This window comes from Talpa occidentalis, unplaced genomic scaffold (genome assembly GCF_014898055.3).
Source record: "Talpa occidentalis isolate TD23 unplaced genomic scaffold, MPIMG_talOcc4v2.1 talOcc4.16, whole genome shotgun sequence".
In the NCBI taxonomy this organism is placed as follows: Eukaryota; Metazoa; Chordata; class Mammalia; order Eulipotyphla; family Talpidae; genus Talpa; species Talpa occidentalis.
Genome location: NW_023601653.1, coordinates 905,720 through 919,398, shown reverse-complemented (window position 1 = coordinate 919,398; position 13,679 = coordinate 905,720). Strand labels below are relative to the sequence as shown.

Here is a 13,679-nt window from a genome sequence, read left to right as displayed (position 1 = left end):
GCGCTTCGGTAATTATCCCTGTGATGTCAGAGCAATAATAAAAGTAAGTTGAAATGTCTGCAGGGAAGAGGGAACAGTGTATCTGTGCACAAAAGATTTCAAAAATGAACGGATAGGACGCTTGGAATTAAAAAAAATCTGATCATCAGAATCAGTTGGCGGACAGGCTCATGAGTCAGACCCAGCCGGAGCGGAAACGGGAGACCGGGAGGGGCTGGAGGGGCTGGAGGGGGCTGGCTGTGACGCGGTGGGGCCTCGGGGCCGCGGCCCTGGGCTGGGAGCGCCGTGGGCAGCTCCCGGGGCCGGATGGGTCCAGCAGCCTAGCCGAGGGCACGGACGTGTGGGTCTGCCCCTCGCCGGGGGAGGAGGCTGTGGACTGTGACTGGACATGCCAGAACCCGAGTTGGGCTGACCCTGATGGGGGAGGCGCCGGGGGTGTGGGCCGAGCCTGGCCTGCGAGGGTCCCCCTACCTGCCAGGGACGGTGGGGCTAATGGGTGGCAGCACGTGCTGCCTGCAGCTAGGTGGGGCCCTCTCCACTCCCTTGGGGCCCGGGTAGCACTCGGCTCGCAGCCAGTAGCACTGCCAGAGTGGCCCTGTGGGCCGCCGGGCCTTGGGCCGTGGAGGGCCACCCGATCCCTGCATGGCGGCATCACTGGCACCCCCCGCCCCTGGGCCTGCACTGTGCCCCTGCAGAGCACCCCGTGCCCCGGGGCACCTGGGCACTGCCTGCACGCGCCCCTTCCGGTGCTGCTTAATTTAGGTTAAATGTGGTTTTAATGAAATTTCTCTGAAAGCTGCCTTGACTCCATTGTAAGGTTAAAATTGACTTATTCTTTCAAAGTCGAATTCAGTTACAGCCGGTAAACTAGATTCCGCTTTATTACCACCCAAGTGAAAATATTTTTATTGCTGCTACGAGGTTAGCTGTCGAGTGCAGAGAATAAATCAGCGCGGCCGGGGCGGGCCAGCCAGCCAGGGACCCTCCCAGCCCCGCCGCGAGCACGTCTGCAGCGGCGCCGGCCGTGACGTGACGTGGCCGGGCCGTGTGGGCGCCCTGCCAGCCGCTCGGGCCCCGCCGCGGGGCTCCCCCTCAGCGTCCCTGCCACCCGCAATCTGTGCTTTTCCCAGGAGGGGCCTGGCGCATGATGGGGGGCAGGCTCCCCACCGGGTCACACGCTTCCTCCCGCGACGGCCTCGGTGACTCCATTCTCGAGTGTTGTTTGGGTTTACTGCCAACGCGAGGGTAGCCGACGAGGTGTGGCGGAGGCTCCAGAGAAAGCGGCTTGCCGGCAGAGGCGCGGCGGGTGGGTTTTGAATCAAGGCCTCAGGTCTGGCTTGGAGATCACTCCCCAGAGCGCTCTGCCCGGCCTCAGGCTGCCTGTCGCGGCGGCTTCTCTCCTTGCCGCTGTCCACGCACTCACGCGCGGCCCTGTCCATCCTCCTGCCGACCCTCGACGCTCACCTCCTTAGCCCCACCCCCGCCCCCACCTGCGCGCCCGGTGCCCGGCCCCGGGAGGGCCACGGCAGGGCCAGAACTCAGATGCTTTCATCCTAATCCTTTGTCCTCAGAGCATCAGGGAGGGGGATGCTTCCAGTTTGTTACACATTTGGGGCGCGGCTGTTGACAGAAGGCTGGCAGCGGTTCCTGGGCCCCCGTGTGCCCGCAGCTAGGAGCTGGCCCTTCGCCTCCGCCCCTGCCTGAAAGGAGCTGGTCCGGGGTGTGCCTGGCCTGTAGCCTACTCTGTGCGACAGGATGGATCGGGGGGGGGGGGGTGTCCGCGCCTCCTGCCTAGGCAGACGCTTGGGGAGGCCGGTGCTCGCACCTCACGGGCCCCTGGGCCCCCCCAAACCCCCCCAACCTGCAGCTGGCCCAGCATGAGCTGCCACAGAGGGCCCGGAGGCGTGGGCCTGGGCCCTCCAGCCTCCACGCCGGGGCCGGCCTCAGCCTCCCATCTGAGGGGTGTGAGTGCGGCCGGCACTGGAAGCCCTTGGAAGCGGCTTCTTCCTGGGTTGAGCCTTTGGACGAGAACGTGGCCTTAATTGCAGCCAGGGAAGCCCCGAGGGGAGGGCCCTGCTGTGTCCTGCCTGGCCCTTTGGGCCTGAGACTGGGACGTGGCTGGTGCCGGTCAGGTGCTCGTCTGTGGCAGCTGGTCACGCAGCAGCAGGGAGCGGCGTGCAGGCCAGAGGGAGCCCACGGGCCCTTCTCCTTCCCGGACTCGAGGGAGTCAGGCCCGTGCAGTGCCTGTGGGTGGCTCTGCCCACCGCCCCCTGACGCCCTCGCTGCCAGGGGCCTCCTGGGGATGGAGACCGGGGTGTCTCTGAGGGCGTGCACAGGAGGGCCCTGGAAGTTTTGCTGAGCTGGTTTGGGGAGACCCAGGTGGCTGGGCTGAGGGCGGGGAGAAGGCGGTGTGGGGACCCCCGGGATCACTGGGGTCTCGGGGTGGGGGAGGGGCGGCCACACCGTGAGGCCCGCGGCACTCGTGGGACCAGGCAGCGGGTCTGCTCCCAGGGCCGGAGTGGAGCCATTCCACCTGAGCATCCAGGAGGGAGCTCAGAGGGTTCGGCCACAGTAGTGGGGCGCACTGACCCCACATGAAGTGTCATCCATGCCTCAAAGCAAGACCCACAAGGATTAAAGGAGTCCCAGACTGCTTAACTGTGTCCCGTAAAATGTTCCAACTCGTTTACAGGAATGTGAAACACCACGTTTATCCCACAGGGACACGTTCCCAAAATTTAGAATCCAAAGGTGGGGGAGTGGGCGTGGCCCAGGCCGGCCCTGGGCGGGGAGCTGCAGAGCTCTAAGGGCCACCGGGGCCAGTGTTGGGGTGCAGCACGCGGGGCCTGGAGCAGGAGAGATCCTGAACTGGGGACGCAGCAGTAGAAGCTTTTTGGGATGCAAGACGGAGACAGCAGAGTCGCCGGCGGGGTCGGCGAGCTGCCGGCCATCCGACGGCCTCGGCGGGCAGTTGGCGCTACAGAGGACGCGGAGAGGAAGTCCTGGCTCGTTCCCCACAGTGCGTGGAAGCAGGGAGCCCACAGATCCGGGAGCCGGAACAAGACCAGGCGCGTCGTCGAGGTGCTGCAAACCGTAATCAGAGACAACGCCGCGTGTAGCTGCGGGAGAAAGGGCCGTCACGTGCGAAGAACCAAGGGTGACGCGGGGACAGGTTCTCGCGGGAGACCGCGGCGCGGTGTGTTCTTGCGACGGGACGCAGGGGGACAGGACAGGAGGAAGCTCTTGGGCGGGGCAGTGACTCGGGCTTGACCTGCGGTGACCTGCCGTAGCCTCGGCCGGGCCGAGCCAGTGGCCCAGAGCAGTTGGTGCCCCTGGAGGCCTGGGCGCCCGGGACGCTGGCACTGTGCCTACTGCTCCCTTTGATCCGGGAGAGGGGATGCAGCTCCCTCGCGGGGACGCGCCTGGGGCCGTCTGTGGGTCGGAGCAGGTGAGCACCCTGTGGGTGAGCATGACTTGGTTCTCCGTGGCCGCGCTTCCGTGTCGCTCCGGGAGCTTGTGTTCTAGGATGTGTCACTGCCAGCGCCCCCTGCCCGCGCTGGAGACATGGGGGTGCCGTCGCGTCTGCTGTCGCTGTCGCCCATGCCTGCCGCAGCCCCGGCTGGGGCACCCCTGCCCTGGCGTGTGGCCCTGCGTGGCCTCTGCCCGTGCCCGCTGGCCTGCGTCTGGCGGCAGCGAGTGGGCACCGGCCCCCACCCCTGTGCACTCTGGACCCTGGCCCGGGGCTGGCCTCCCCATGGCCAAAGGCTCGCGCGTCTTCTCCCCCGCTCTGCTTCCTGCGCGCGTGGCCACCCAGCGTGGTCCAGCCCTGCCCTGCCCTGCACCTGCTCCTTCTTCCTGCTTGTCCTGCCCTCTGCACACAGGGTTGGGGCCTCCAGCCATGGGGCAGCTTGGCCCTGCCCCTCCTTGGGAGCAGACAAGTGGGTGGGCCCAGCCAGGGACCTCTGGGGGCAGGTGTTCACGGGCTCGTGGGCTCTTGTGCTGTTTGATTGTGCTCTGATGCAGGAATTGAGGCCTTCCCTCGTCAGAGCCACTTGGCCCTGCCCGGCGCAGGCCTGCGTGTCCCGTCTGCGCGGGCCAGGGAGGGCCCTCGCTCCCACTGCGGTGTCCGTGTGGAGCAGCTGTGCCTCTGGGCGGGCGGCCCCAGCGGTGCCCAGCCCTGCATCGCGCTGAGTGTCCCTCCGCCGGGTCTGTGGGTACAGGCCCCCCGGCTCACTGCGTCCTGGGACACGCGGCTGCGTGGCTCATTGTCAACCTCAGTCGAGGTGACAGGACGTCCCTGCGGCATCCGGGCTGAGCACCCGCCCTGAGGGGCCTGCCCGCTTGCGGGGCTTCCTGTGACGCGCGCCGCCCAGCCCATGTGCGTGAGCACAGACGCCGCGGCAGCCTGAGAGATGACGGTAATTACACCTGCCGGCTCGTCCATCATCTGGGCGCGCCTTCCAGTGAAATGGAAATTTCAAAACCAAAAATATTGCTAAGCAAACTACCTTATCAGTGAGAGCACGTCTGCTCGCAGCTGCCGCAGCTCCGTGGGTATGAGCTGGAAGGGACGCCTGGAGTTGAGTAGCTCGTCTTCAACGTGCTGGGCGCGGTGCCCGCCAGGCGCTGGGCTGGGAGGTGGTCAGAGAGCTGGCGGCGCCCACCCCCACTCCTCATTGCCTCCTGCCGAGGGCCACCCCGCGGGCCCACCTTGTTCTAGGGGGTGTTCCCACGAGGGGCGCCCGGCGCGGGGCTGCCCATGAGCTCTGGCCCGGGGCCCCGCCCAGCCCACACGCTGCCTCGGCCCGGGCTCACCCGCCGGTGGACGCGGTCCTGCCTGTCACTCCCTCCGGACCCCAGGCCGCTGCTCTGGGCCGAAGACCGGCTGGGCGCTGGGGCGCTCAGAGGTGGCAGACACACCGAGGCTCAAGGCCAGAGTCCCTCCCAGTCACAGGTCCTTCCCGTAGCTGCCCCCCTCACCCCGGCCCTGCGGCTGCAGAGCCCCGACAGTCTCCCCGCGGGAGCTGTGGCTGGGCCCCGTGTGCTCCCGCACGGGCTCCCTCAGTGGAGGCAGCGTGGCTGTGCCCAGGGTGCTGGCCCCAGAGATGCAGGCGCGTCCCAGAGGGCGGGAGGAGGCGGGGCGGGGCCGTCCTGAGTCCACAGGCGTGGGGGAGGGGCTAGCGGGCAGCCGGCGGGGCGCTGGCCGTGTCACTCTGGCTGCCTCATCTTCTCTGGCCAGGCCTGAGCTGGGGGTCGCCTCTGTCCACATGTGGGGGTCAGGGGAGCTTGCCCCCTCCTGTACCTCACTGCACCCAGCCCCTGCCGGCCGTGCTCAGGCGGGTCCCCCTCCACCCAAGAGCAGAGGTGCCTGTCGCTGCTGGGCGCCCCCGTCGCTGGCAGGTGTCCCAGACATACGTGTTCCGTTCCTCATTCCGTCCGCTTGCCTGCTCCTCTTAGCTCACCCAGTCACTGCCACTGTGCGGAAGGACGGGGAGCGGGTGTGAGTGGACCCCAGTAGTGCGGTGACCTGTTCAGCACTCTGACTCCAAGCCAGTAACGTTTTTCCTCCCACCGGCTGCTGTCCGTGGGGCCTGCGGCCAGTGCTGGCAACTTGGCAAGCCCTGGGCCGGGCGCTGATGCTGCCCCATGTGGGGACCATGTCCTCGTGGCTGGCCAGACAGGAGCCGGGGGCCGGCCGCCGTCCCGGGAGGCTCCCCGAGGCCATGCTCCGTGCGGGGTGCCGTCCCGCCTGCCTGCTTGTCCCAGCGTGGGCTGCGTGTCCACGAGGCTGGGTCTTCCTTTTTATGTGTGAAAAGCCTTTTCTGTAACTAGTCATTTCCCGAATAGCCAGTTTGCAGGTGTGCGCGATACTCGAACTGCAGGGTCCTGGCAGGGACCAAGACTGGACGGCCGCCCGCCAGGCCCGCCATGTCGAGGCCGCTGCGCCCCTTGCTGCAGGCGGGACCCGGCTGAGGCTGGTCTCCCGGGCGTGCTTCCAAGGGGGCCGGTGGCCCGGTTGTGCCCGGCCGCCTGCCTGCAGGGACCCTCCGCTTGCGCAAGGGGGGTCCTTCGTGTAGCGACACTTTGTGTAGTTTATTTAAGAAGCACACGCGTTAATGTCCCGGTCAGGTAGAGGAAGGCAGGTAAGTGGCTGGGCGGAGCCTGTCCCGGCCTCTGGGAGCCACGTGCGGGCGTGTGGCTGGCAGGGCAGTGTGTTCTGGGAGCTGCATAGACCAGTTCCTCAGCCCCTACCTGGAAGGCTCTGATGGAGACCTGCAGATGGCGGGAGGGGCTGGGCGCGGGCCCCAGCAGGCCGTCCGTCTCCCTGGAGGATGTGCAGCCTTCAAGCTCCTGGTCTGTGAAGACGGTGCCGTCTGTGCCCCCCGGGGCGTTGCTGGGGGCCCCTGGGTGGGAGAGGTGGGTGTTCTCGGGCCCCGAGGGCGCTCCTGACGGCCGGGCCTGTGCTGTCTGTCCCGCAGAGCACGTGCACCGGCACCTGGACCAGCACGAGGTGCGCTACCTGCAGTTCGCCTTCCGCTGGATGAACAACCTGCTGATGAGGGAGCTGCCCCTCCGCTGCACCGTGCGCCTGTGGGACACCTACCAGGTGAGTCCCTGCTCCGCCCTGCGTTTCCCTCCCCCAGTGCCCACGTCTCGCCGCCCATCGCCGGAGCAGGCGTGAGGGCAGAGGGTGCACTCCGTTCCCTTGGCGTGGTGTCCCTGGCCGGGGGTGGCACCCCGGGTCTCTTGGGAGCCTGTGGCCCTGTGTCTGGCTGCCGCCACCCCAGCCGCCGCCTCGGGACGCCCACGTCGTCTGTGTCCCGACTTGCTTGCGGTAGAGACTTTCAGAAACACGGACGTGTCCTGTGCGACGTGAAAGCTCCTCACTGCCAGTGTTGCTGGGGCTCATTTCTTCTGGAACAACGACCTTTGCTCCCTCGAGTGTCCCACTGCTTATTCTAGCACCTTTTCATCTCGTCGGCCGAGACGGAGGCCGCGCAGCGGGTGACGCCCGGTCTCCCCCTCGCTGGCGGAAGCAGGTGCTTGGGCCCGGTGATCGGCGCGCATCCCACGCAGGTCGCTTCACGCCATGCTCCGGAGGCGGGTCTTTGTGTGGCCAGCGCCGACCCTCATGGCCTAGTGGGGCAGCCACGTGGAGGCCGTGGCAGTGCCAGACCTCAGCCTTGGAGCCCTCGCTGGGGCGTCCCCAGCTGCCGCTGGCCCCAAGTGGTGCCCAGGGTCTCTGCCGGCCTGTGGGGCCCCGGGCCAGGTGGGGCCGGGAGCACAGGGTGCTGATCCCGCTGCTTTTCCCCTGCGCCTCCAGAGCTGCTGCCTGGAGCTGCGCCCCTTCCCAGGGAGCCCGCGGCGCTGGAGCGCACGCTGGCCTCTGCCGCCTCGTCCGCACTGGGCAGGCCGTTGGTGCCTCCAGGCGGCATCACAGCTGGGAGTCTGGCGCTGGGGGCTGTCCCAGTGGACACAGTTGTCTGCTGAGCGTGCCCCTGCACGACAGACATGGTGGCACCCACGGCCCCAGCCTCCAGGGCGGCCCCAGCCTCCAGGGCGGCCCCGGCCCTCAGATGTGGAAAGGGAAGCCCTCTGTGACCGCTGTCCAGCCTGCCCGAGGCTGCGCCACCAGGCCAGAGCCCCCTGTGGCTGCAGGTGGGTGCGGCGCCCTCGGTGTGGCTCCCCGTTTGTGTTGGGTCGGCCTTGGCGCCCAGCCTTACTGAACAGGCTCCCTTGTGAACCCCCGGGTGGGGGCCAGTGAGGTGCTGGGTGAGTCGCAGCTTGAGGAGCCGGAGGGTGGGTGAGCCCCGGGGCCCTGAGCCAGGTCGAGGTGCTACGTCAACCCGGTGGTGGCGGCTCTGGGGCGCTGACCCTCCTGGAGTTAAGATTGGTCATGAGTTGACTCACCATGCCCAGCCCCATTTTGGAGCGGACAGCACCCTGGTCGTGACCCTTTTCATGTCTCGAAGGCCGGGCCTTCGTGTCGGGACCGCAGAGAGGCCGCTGGCGCCCTCTGCTCTGAACGGGGTGTCTGTGAGTAGGACCTGCCGGCTCCAAGGGCTCCTCAAGCCCTGCTCGGGACACGGGGCCTCCAGACCCGTTGAGAAGCCTCCGTTTGTCCAGGCCCCGTGTGGGGCGGCTCCTCGAGGCTGTGGCTCGCCGGCACAGGCCTGAGGCGGCGCCCTGGCACAGAGGCACCCAGCCGGGCGGCGGCCCTAAGGTGTGCGGGCTCCCTGCCAGGTGGGCCTGGTGCAGGGATGCGGGCGCAGCCCTGGGAGAGTGTCCCCTGCCCGGGCCATGGTCCCGTGTCTGCCGCCGCCTGCTGGGGGCCGCTCTCCGGGCCTGTTCTGCCCTCGCTTCCCTGGCCCCTGGCGGGCTGCTGCGCCGTCACCCTGCGGGTCGCTGCAGGAGTGTGACCCCGACGCGGGCGGGCCGGGCGCACAGCAGGGCAGCACCACCAGCCCATGCCCTGTGCTGGCGACCCCTCCCAGGCGCCACAGCACCGCTCTCTGTGAAGCAGGCGGCGCTGAAGCTGATGGATTGGGCTAATCTAATAAACCGGAGAAGCAGGTCTCCTTACAACATGCTTTTTCATAAGCCCATTAAGCGCTGAGGCGCTAGGCTTCGCGCCCGCCTCCTGCAGGAAGCAGACATAGATCACTGTCAGCCGGGAAGGACTCAGAAGCCAGAAGATTCAGCAGGCCGCCGCGTGGCTGTTCCAGGGCGGCGCGAGAGGGACGTGTCTCCCCAGAGCCGGGGCCTGTCCTCCATGCAGCATTTAAAGGCAACGCCGCCGTCCTTGCTGACCTTCCTTCCTGGTGTTGCCGTCAGGCTGGGTTTGAGCAGCCCCAGGGCCCACGCAGCGGTGCTCCCGCGGGACAGGTGGTGGTGCTCCCCACACTACGCGCCCGCCGGTGAGCGGTGCCTCCGACCCACCTCGCTGCCCCTGTCTTGGCCCCCCAGCCCACCCGGGTGCCCGGTCTGGGCCCCAGAGCCAGGCCAGCTGTGCCCAGGCCCTGCTGACCTGCAGGCAGGACGGGGTAGCCCAGTGAAATCTCCTTCCCCGCGGCACTGCCTGAAGCCTGTGACCCGGAGCGTCCTCGGCACTTGCGGGCAGGGCGGTCGCTGGTACCTCAGGGTGGCCTCCCTCTGCCGGGCTTGATGCCCCGTCCTGGGTCCTGGACGACGCCCTTGCCGCTGTCCCTGTGTGTGTCCCGCTGCCCCCAGGTGCCGGGAGGTTTCTGCCACCCGCCTGCGCTCTGCGGGCCACACTGGCTGGGAGGTGACCCTCACTTCTGAGGGGGTGGGGCCGAGCAGGCGTGTGGCCCCTGGTCCCAGGGAGTGCGTGAGACGCAGCGGGTGTTTCTCTCCTTCAGCTGCGGCCAGGCGCTGCCCTGCGGGGCCGCGCCCCCCCAGGCGTCTGACTCCTCCACCCAACAGCAAAGAAGTGGCTGCACACAAAGAAATAGCTCAATATGCATTAAGCCCAGGTTATTTTTTAGAAAGTATTGTCAGTTTTTATTTTTTGACTATTAAAAAGGGGCATACATATGCAAATGCGGTTTAATCAGCCCGGCTAACCTTTCAGCCAGCTGATGTGTGCCCTGAAGGCCGCCTCCCCTGGGGTGGGGGCCTCCGGGGCGCAGTGTGGCCCGCCTTCTGCCTGACCTCAGAGCCAGGCTTTGTGCCTGAAGTCTCCAGGGCCCAACTCTCCTGTCCTTGCACCCCCAGGCTGCCTGCGAGGCCCTTGGTTGGCCTTGTGTGGGGCTGCAGGGCTGGGGCTGCTGCAGCTGCTGGGAGGGCAGCCCTAGGGGCCCGGCCCTGCTCACCGTGGGGTCTTGGGATGGGACAGGGCGGTGCCCCTCCGTCCCCTCACTGGTGGGGTTGGGGCCTGACCTGACGCCCCTTCCTGGGTGTGTGGCTGGCTGCATGTGCTGGCCTCTCGCCTCCTGGCACCGTGGCCCAGGTGCCCGTGCACACCGCTGCCCAGGGCTGGCCAGGCCCACGTGTCTTCTCTGGCCAGGTCTGCAGCATCCCGATGTCCCAGCGCCTGCTCTGGCACCCCTTCTGCCTGACGCGCCTGGAAGGGCCCTCGGCTGGGCTCGCGAGGCTGTGTCCCTCCACCCTGAGGCCGTGGCCTGCTCAGTCTGACAGGACAGCTCGGGAGGCGGGCGTGGCACCGGGTTCAGCCCGTTCCCAGAGCCCATGGCTGACAGCCGCCGAGGGCTCCGGAGATGCCCAGAGGGTCACCAGTTCCACTGAGCCTGCGTGACAGGCCCTCCTGGGGCCCCTGAAAGAACAGGGAGCACAGTGTCCAAGAAAAACTCGGGTGCTGTCTAGTGGGGACCTGCCTGCACAGGGGCTCTGGGAGCACATTCTGCCTGTCTTGCCCCTGGCTCCGGCACTGGCGGAGGCTTCTGGACCTCTCCCGGCTTCCTGCCGCCAGGGCCCTCGGGTGCAGCGCAGCGCCTCTGCTCTCTGCAGGGCCTCCCCGCGGTCTCACCGTGTCTGCGAGACCCCAGGCCCTGAGCTCGTGTTCACAGGGCCCGCTGGGGTTCAGGCCTGAAGGTTTGCGGGGGGTGCGGTGAAACCCACAGCTCTCCGGCGCACGTGGGGCTGCACTCTGTGAGCCGCTGCAGGCCTGGGCTTCAGACGGGCCCTGGTCAGCACGAGGAGGCGGCCCTGCCGCTCTGGGCTGGCCGCGTGCCCTGAAGGTCGCTGTGCTCCAGAGAACAGGACGAGCAGAGCCAGGTCCCTGTGGGGTGTCCGGACCACGCCCTTGGGAGACAGGTGACCCAGCCGGGTCTGTGTCGGGTGGCGTCTGCCTGACGTGCAGAAGTGGGAGTTCGCGTCCTCCGCACAGAGCTGCGGCTGCGCGGTCGTGGGCGGCCTCCGTGGCTCGTGGCCCCGTGGGCTTGGCCCTGCCTGCAGTGGGGCACGGCCAGCCTGCCGTCCTCAGGCCCGTGGGGCAGTCACTGGGAGCACCTGGGCACCCACCACCCCAGACTCTCTCCTTCCCCTGCCCCGCGTGGACAGTGTCAGGAGCGAGCTGCTTTAATGACGTCTCGGAACAAACATTTGCTCTAAAGTTGTCTTCGCCGCCTCTGCAGCTGACGGTGCTTTTAGAACAACGAGCTTGCTGTGCGCTTGAGTCTGCGCCTGAGGAGGAGCCGGCGTCTGAGAGGAGTGTCCGTGTTTTCTTGAAGGAGGGAGGCTCTGTTACGAGTTCAGGTTCTTTGGCGTGTCTTTGGCTTCTGCTCCCTCGGTGGAAGTTCGAGTCCTGCCCCCAGCTCGGAGCTGTGCCGGCCCAGACGCGGCTTCTGCTGGGCCTTAGTCTTTGGGCTGCTGCTGTGGCCGCCTGGCCGGGCCCTACAGTCAGAGGACAGACGGCCCCACGGAGGCCGCCACCCGCCCCGCTCCTCTGCTGGCTCCGTCCAATCTGAAGGCAAAGCTGTTGTGGGTTTTCTGGATTGGGCAGTGCTGATAATAAAAAGATGTGATTCCTGCAGCCCCCTCCTGCGTCTGGCCCGCTGGCCTGCCAGGTGCCGCCCTTTAAAAAGCTCACGCCAGCCACTGCCTCTCCCCAGGACTTAGAGGCAGGAGAAAGCCGGGTAATGGGTTCAGTGCCAGCTCGCTCAGGCATTGTGTGCAGATGAATACATCCTGCCGCCGCCTTTGTTCAGGCTGGTGGGCGGGAGCCCAGGGGCAGCAGGGGACGGCCCTCACACTGGGCCTGGCGGGCCTCTCTCCTCCTGAAGAAGGCCCCTCCGTGGGAGCCTGCCTGCACTCCGCCTGGGCAGGAGCCGAGGCAGATGCCCGGAGGTGCGGGGGGCGGGGGTGGTACTGTCAGGCGGCTGTGCCCTGGGGGTCAGGCCCCCGGGACGGGTGTGTGTGCATCCTCAGGATCGGCTCATCCTCAGCCGGGGAAGGTCAGGGCTCCTCCTTGGAGGTCACGGCTCAGGCTTAGGGGTGAGGCTCATCCTGGGGGTGGGGTCAGGGGCTGGGAGCAGGGAGGGGTGTGGCATCCTCGGGGGTCAGAGCTCAGGCCGGAGCCTGTTCTCTAATAACTTGAAATAGTAACTTGAGAGAAGCAGATCGGTGCCCCCCCAGCTCACCTGCACTGTGGGGGGACGTCTGCCGGGTCCTCTCCCTGCTGCACACGGCCCACCTGTCCATCTGTCCGTGTGTCCATTGTCCATCCGTGCTTGCTTGCTCCTCGGGCGCCTGTGTGGCTGTCTCAGCGCTGCTTGTTCCTGCTGGACTTTCAAAGCCAGGGAGAGCCCCCGCTGCCCGGGTCCTCCCGAGAGAGCTGGCCCGGGAGCCTGTCATCCCCAAGGGGGTCACAGCGGGCACCCTTGGCCAGTAGGCCCAGGCAGGGACCCTGGGGAGGGGGGCTTAGCTGTCACAGCCCCAAGCCGGCTGCCGGAGCCCTGGCTTTTGTTTTCTGGTCGGGCCAGCAGTGGGGGAACTGATGGGCAGAAGTCGGGTGCCAGTGGGGTACCAAGCTGCCCGCTTTGCCAGGCCTGTCTCGCCAGGGACGGTACCTGCTTGTGGCACCAGAGCCCTCGGACCTCGCCACGCCTCTGTGTGGCCCGCTGTCTGGGAGTCGACCTGCTGCCCATGCCCTGCCCTCCGCCCTGGCGGCATTACCCGCCGCGCGTCGCGGTGGGCGCTGGCCCTTGGAGGCCTGCTCAGCAGCTGGGCGGGGTGCACCGCCAGACGAGGGGCCCTTCAGGGTGCTCGGCGGTGCCCCCTCCCAGCAGGCCCTCCCCCGGGCCTGGCCGCCCAGCCCTCCCGTCAGGCGCGCCTGTGGCGGGCACTGAGGCGCCTGCACTGCCCCCGCCCCCTCCCCCAGGGCCGGAACCCCGGGGGCTGCGCCAGTCACGGCCGTGTTAGCAGCGAAATGTGATAATTGATGAATATCTGTGGAAATGGATATGATTGTATCCTCTTTAATGAGCTAACAATTTCATGCTGAAATCTCAGCAGTGCTATTGTTTAGAACAAAAGGAGACATGCAAATGAGGCCAGGGCTCAGATTCGGTGGGAACAATGCAGCAGCCTCTTTATTGGACCCATTAATTAATTCCCCATCAGCCAGTTTCCCTGGGAATGAACTAGAAAAATAATTAAAATGATACATGAGGTAAGAAGTTTAGAAATTCAAAAGGTGAAGGCGAGAATTAGTTTAATACATAATTAGACATATTATTTGTGACTGTACCTTTTTTTTTTAAGTGTGGTTCACTGAGGCAGTGGGACCCTATTTTTAGTCCTGGAGAGCGAGTAAATGCCAGTTGGGGTGGTTTTTCAACTGATAGAGGCTCATAAATTTTGTGGATGACATTAAGTGGCTAATTATATTGTACATTGTTTAAATAAGTCCGATGGCAAAAGTCTAATAATACAACAAAAGTTGCAAAAGCAAGTTTTAAAGGGAGTTCATTTGACTAAATCACCCACTGAAGTCCTGGGTGTTTAGACCAAACTGGCAGAGTTTCAGCGAAGACGCTACAGGCTTGTGGCACTTTAGTTGTGAGTTGGGTCCCGCGGATGCTGGGGTGGCCCCCCCGCTGGGAGGCGTGCTTCGGGGCCTCCGCCCGGCCCTGCCGGCTGGGGCGCTGGGCACAGCTGTGTGCAGAGCCGTCCCCGCTGCCAGCCGCCCTGGGCGGCCC

At 66.3% G+C, this 13,679-nt stretch overlaps 1 protein-coding gene across 1 annotated transcript in view; it reads left to right on the top strand.

Annotated features, from left to right (window-relative positions):
• TBC1D22A (TBC1 domain family member 22A) overlaps nt 1–13,679 on the top strand; it is a 97,526-nt gene that overhangs the window by 72,170 nt on the left and 11,677 nt on the right. The window contains exon 11 of the mRNA XM_037513374.2: nt 6,480–6,607. Within this exon, the coding sequence (XP_037369271.1) occupies nt 6,480–6,607 (128 nt within the window). The remainder of the gene's footprint in view (nt 1–6,479; nt 6,608–13,679) is intronic.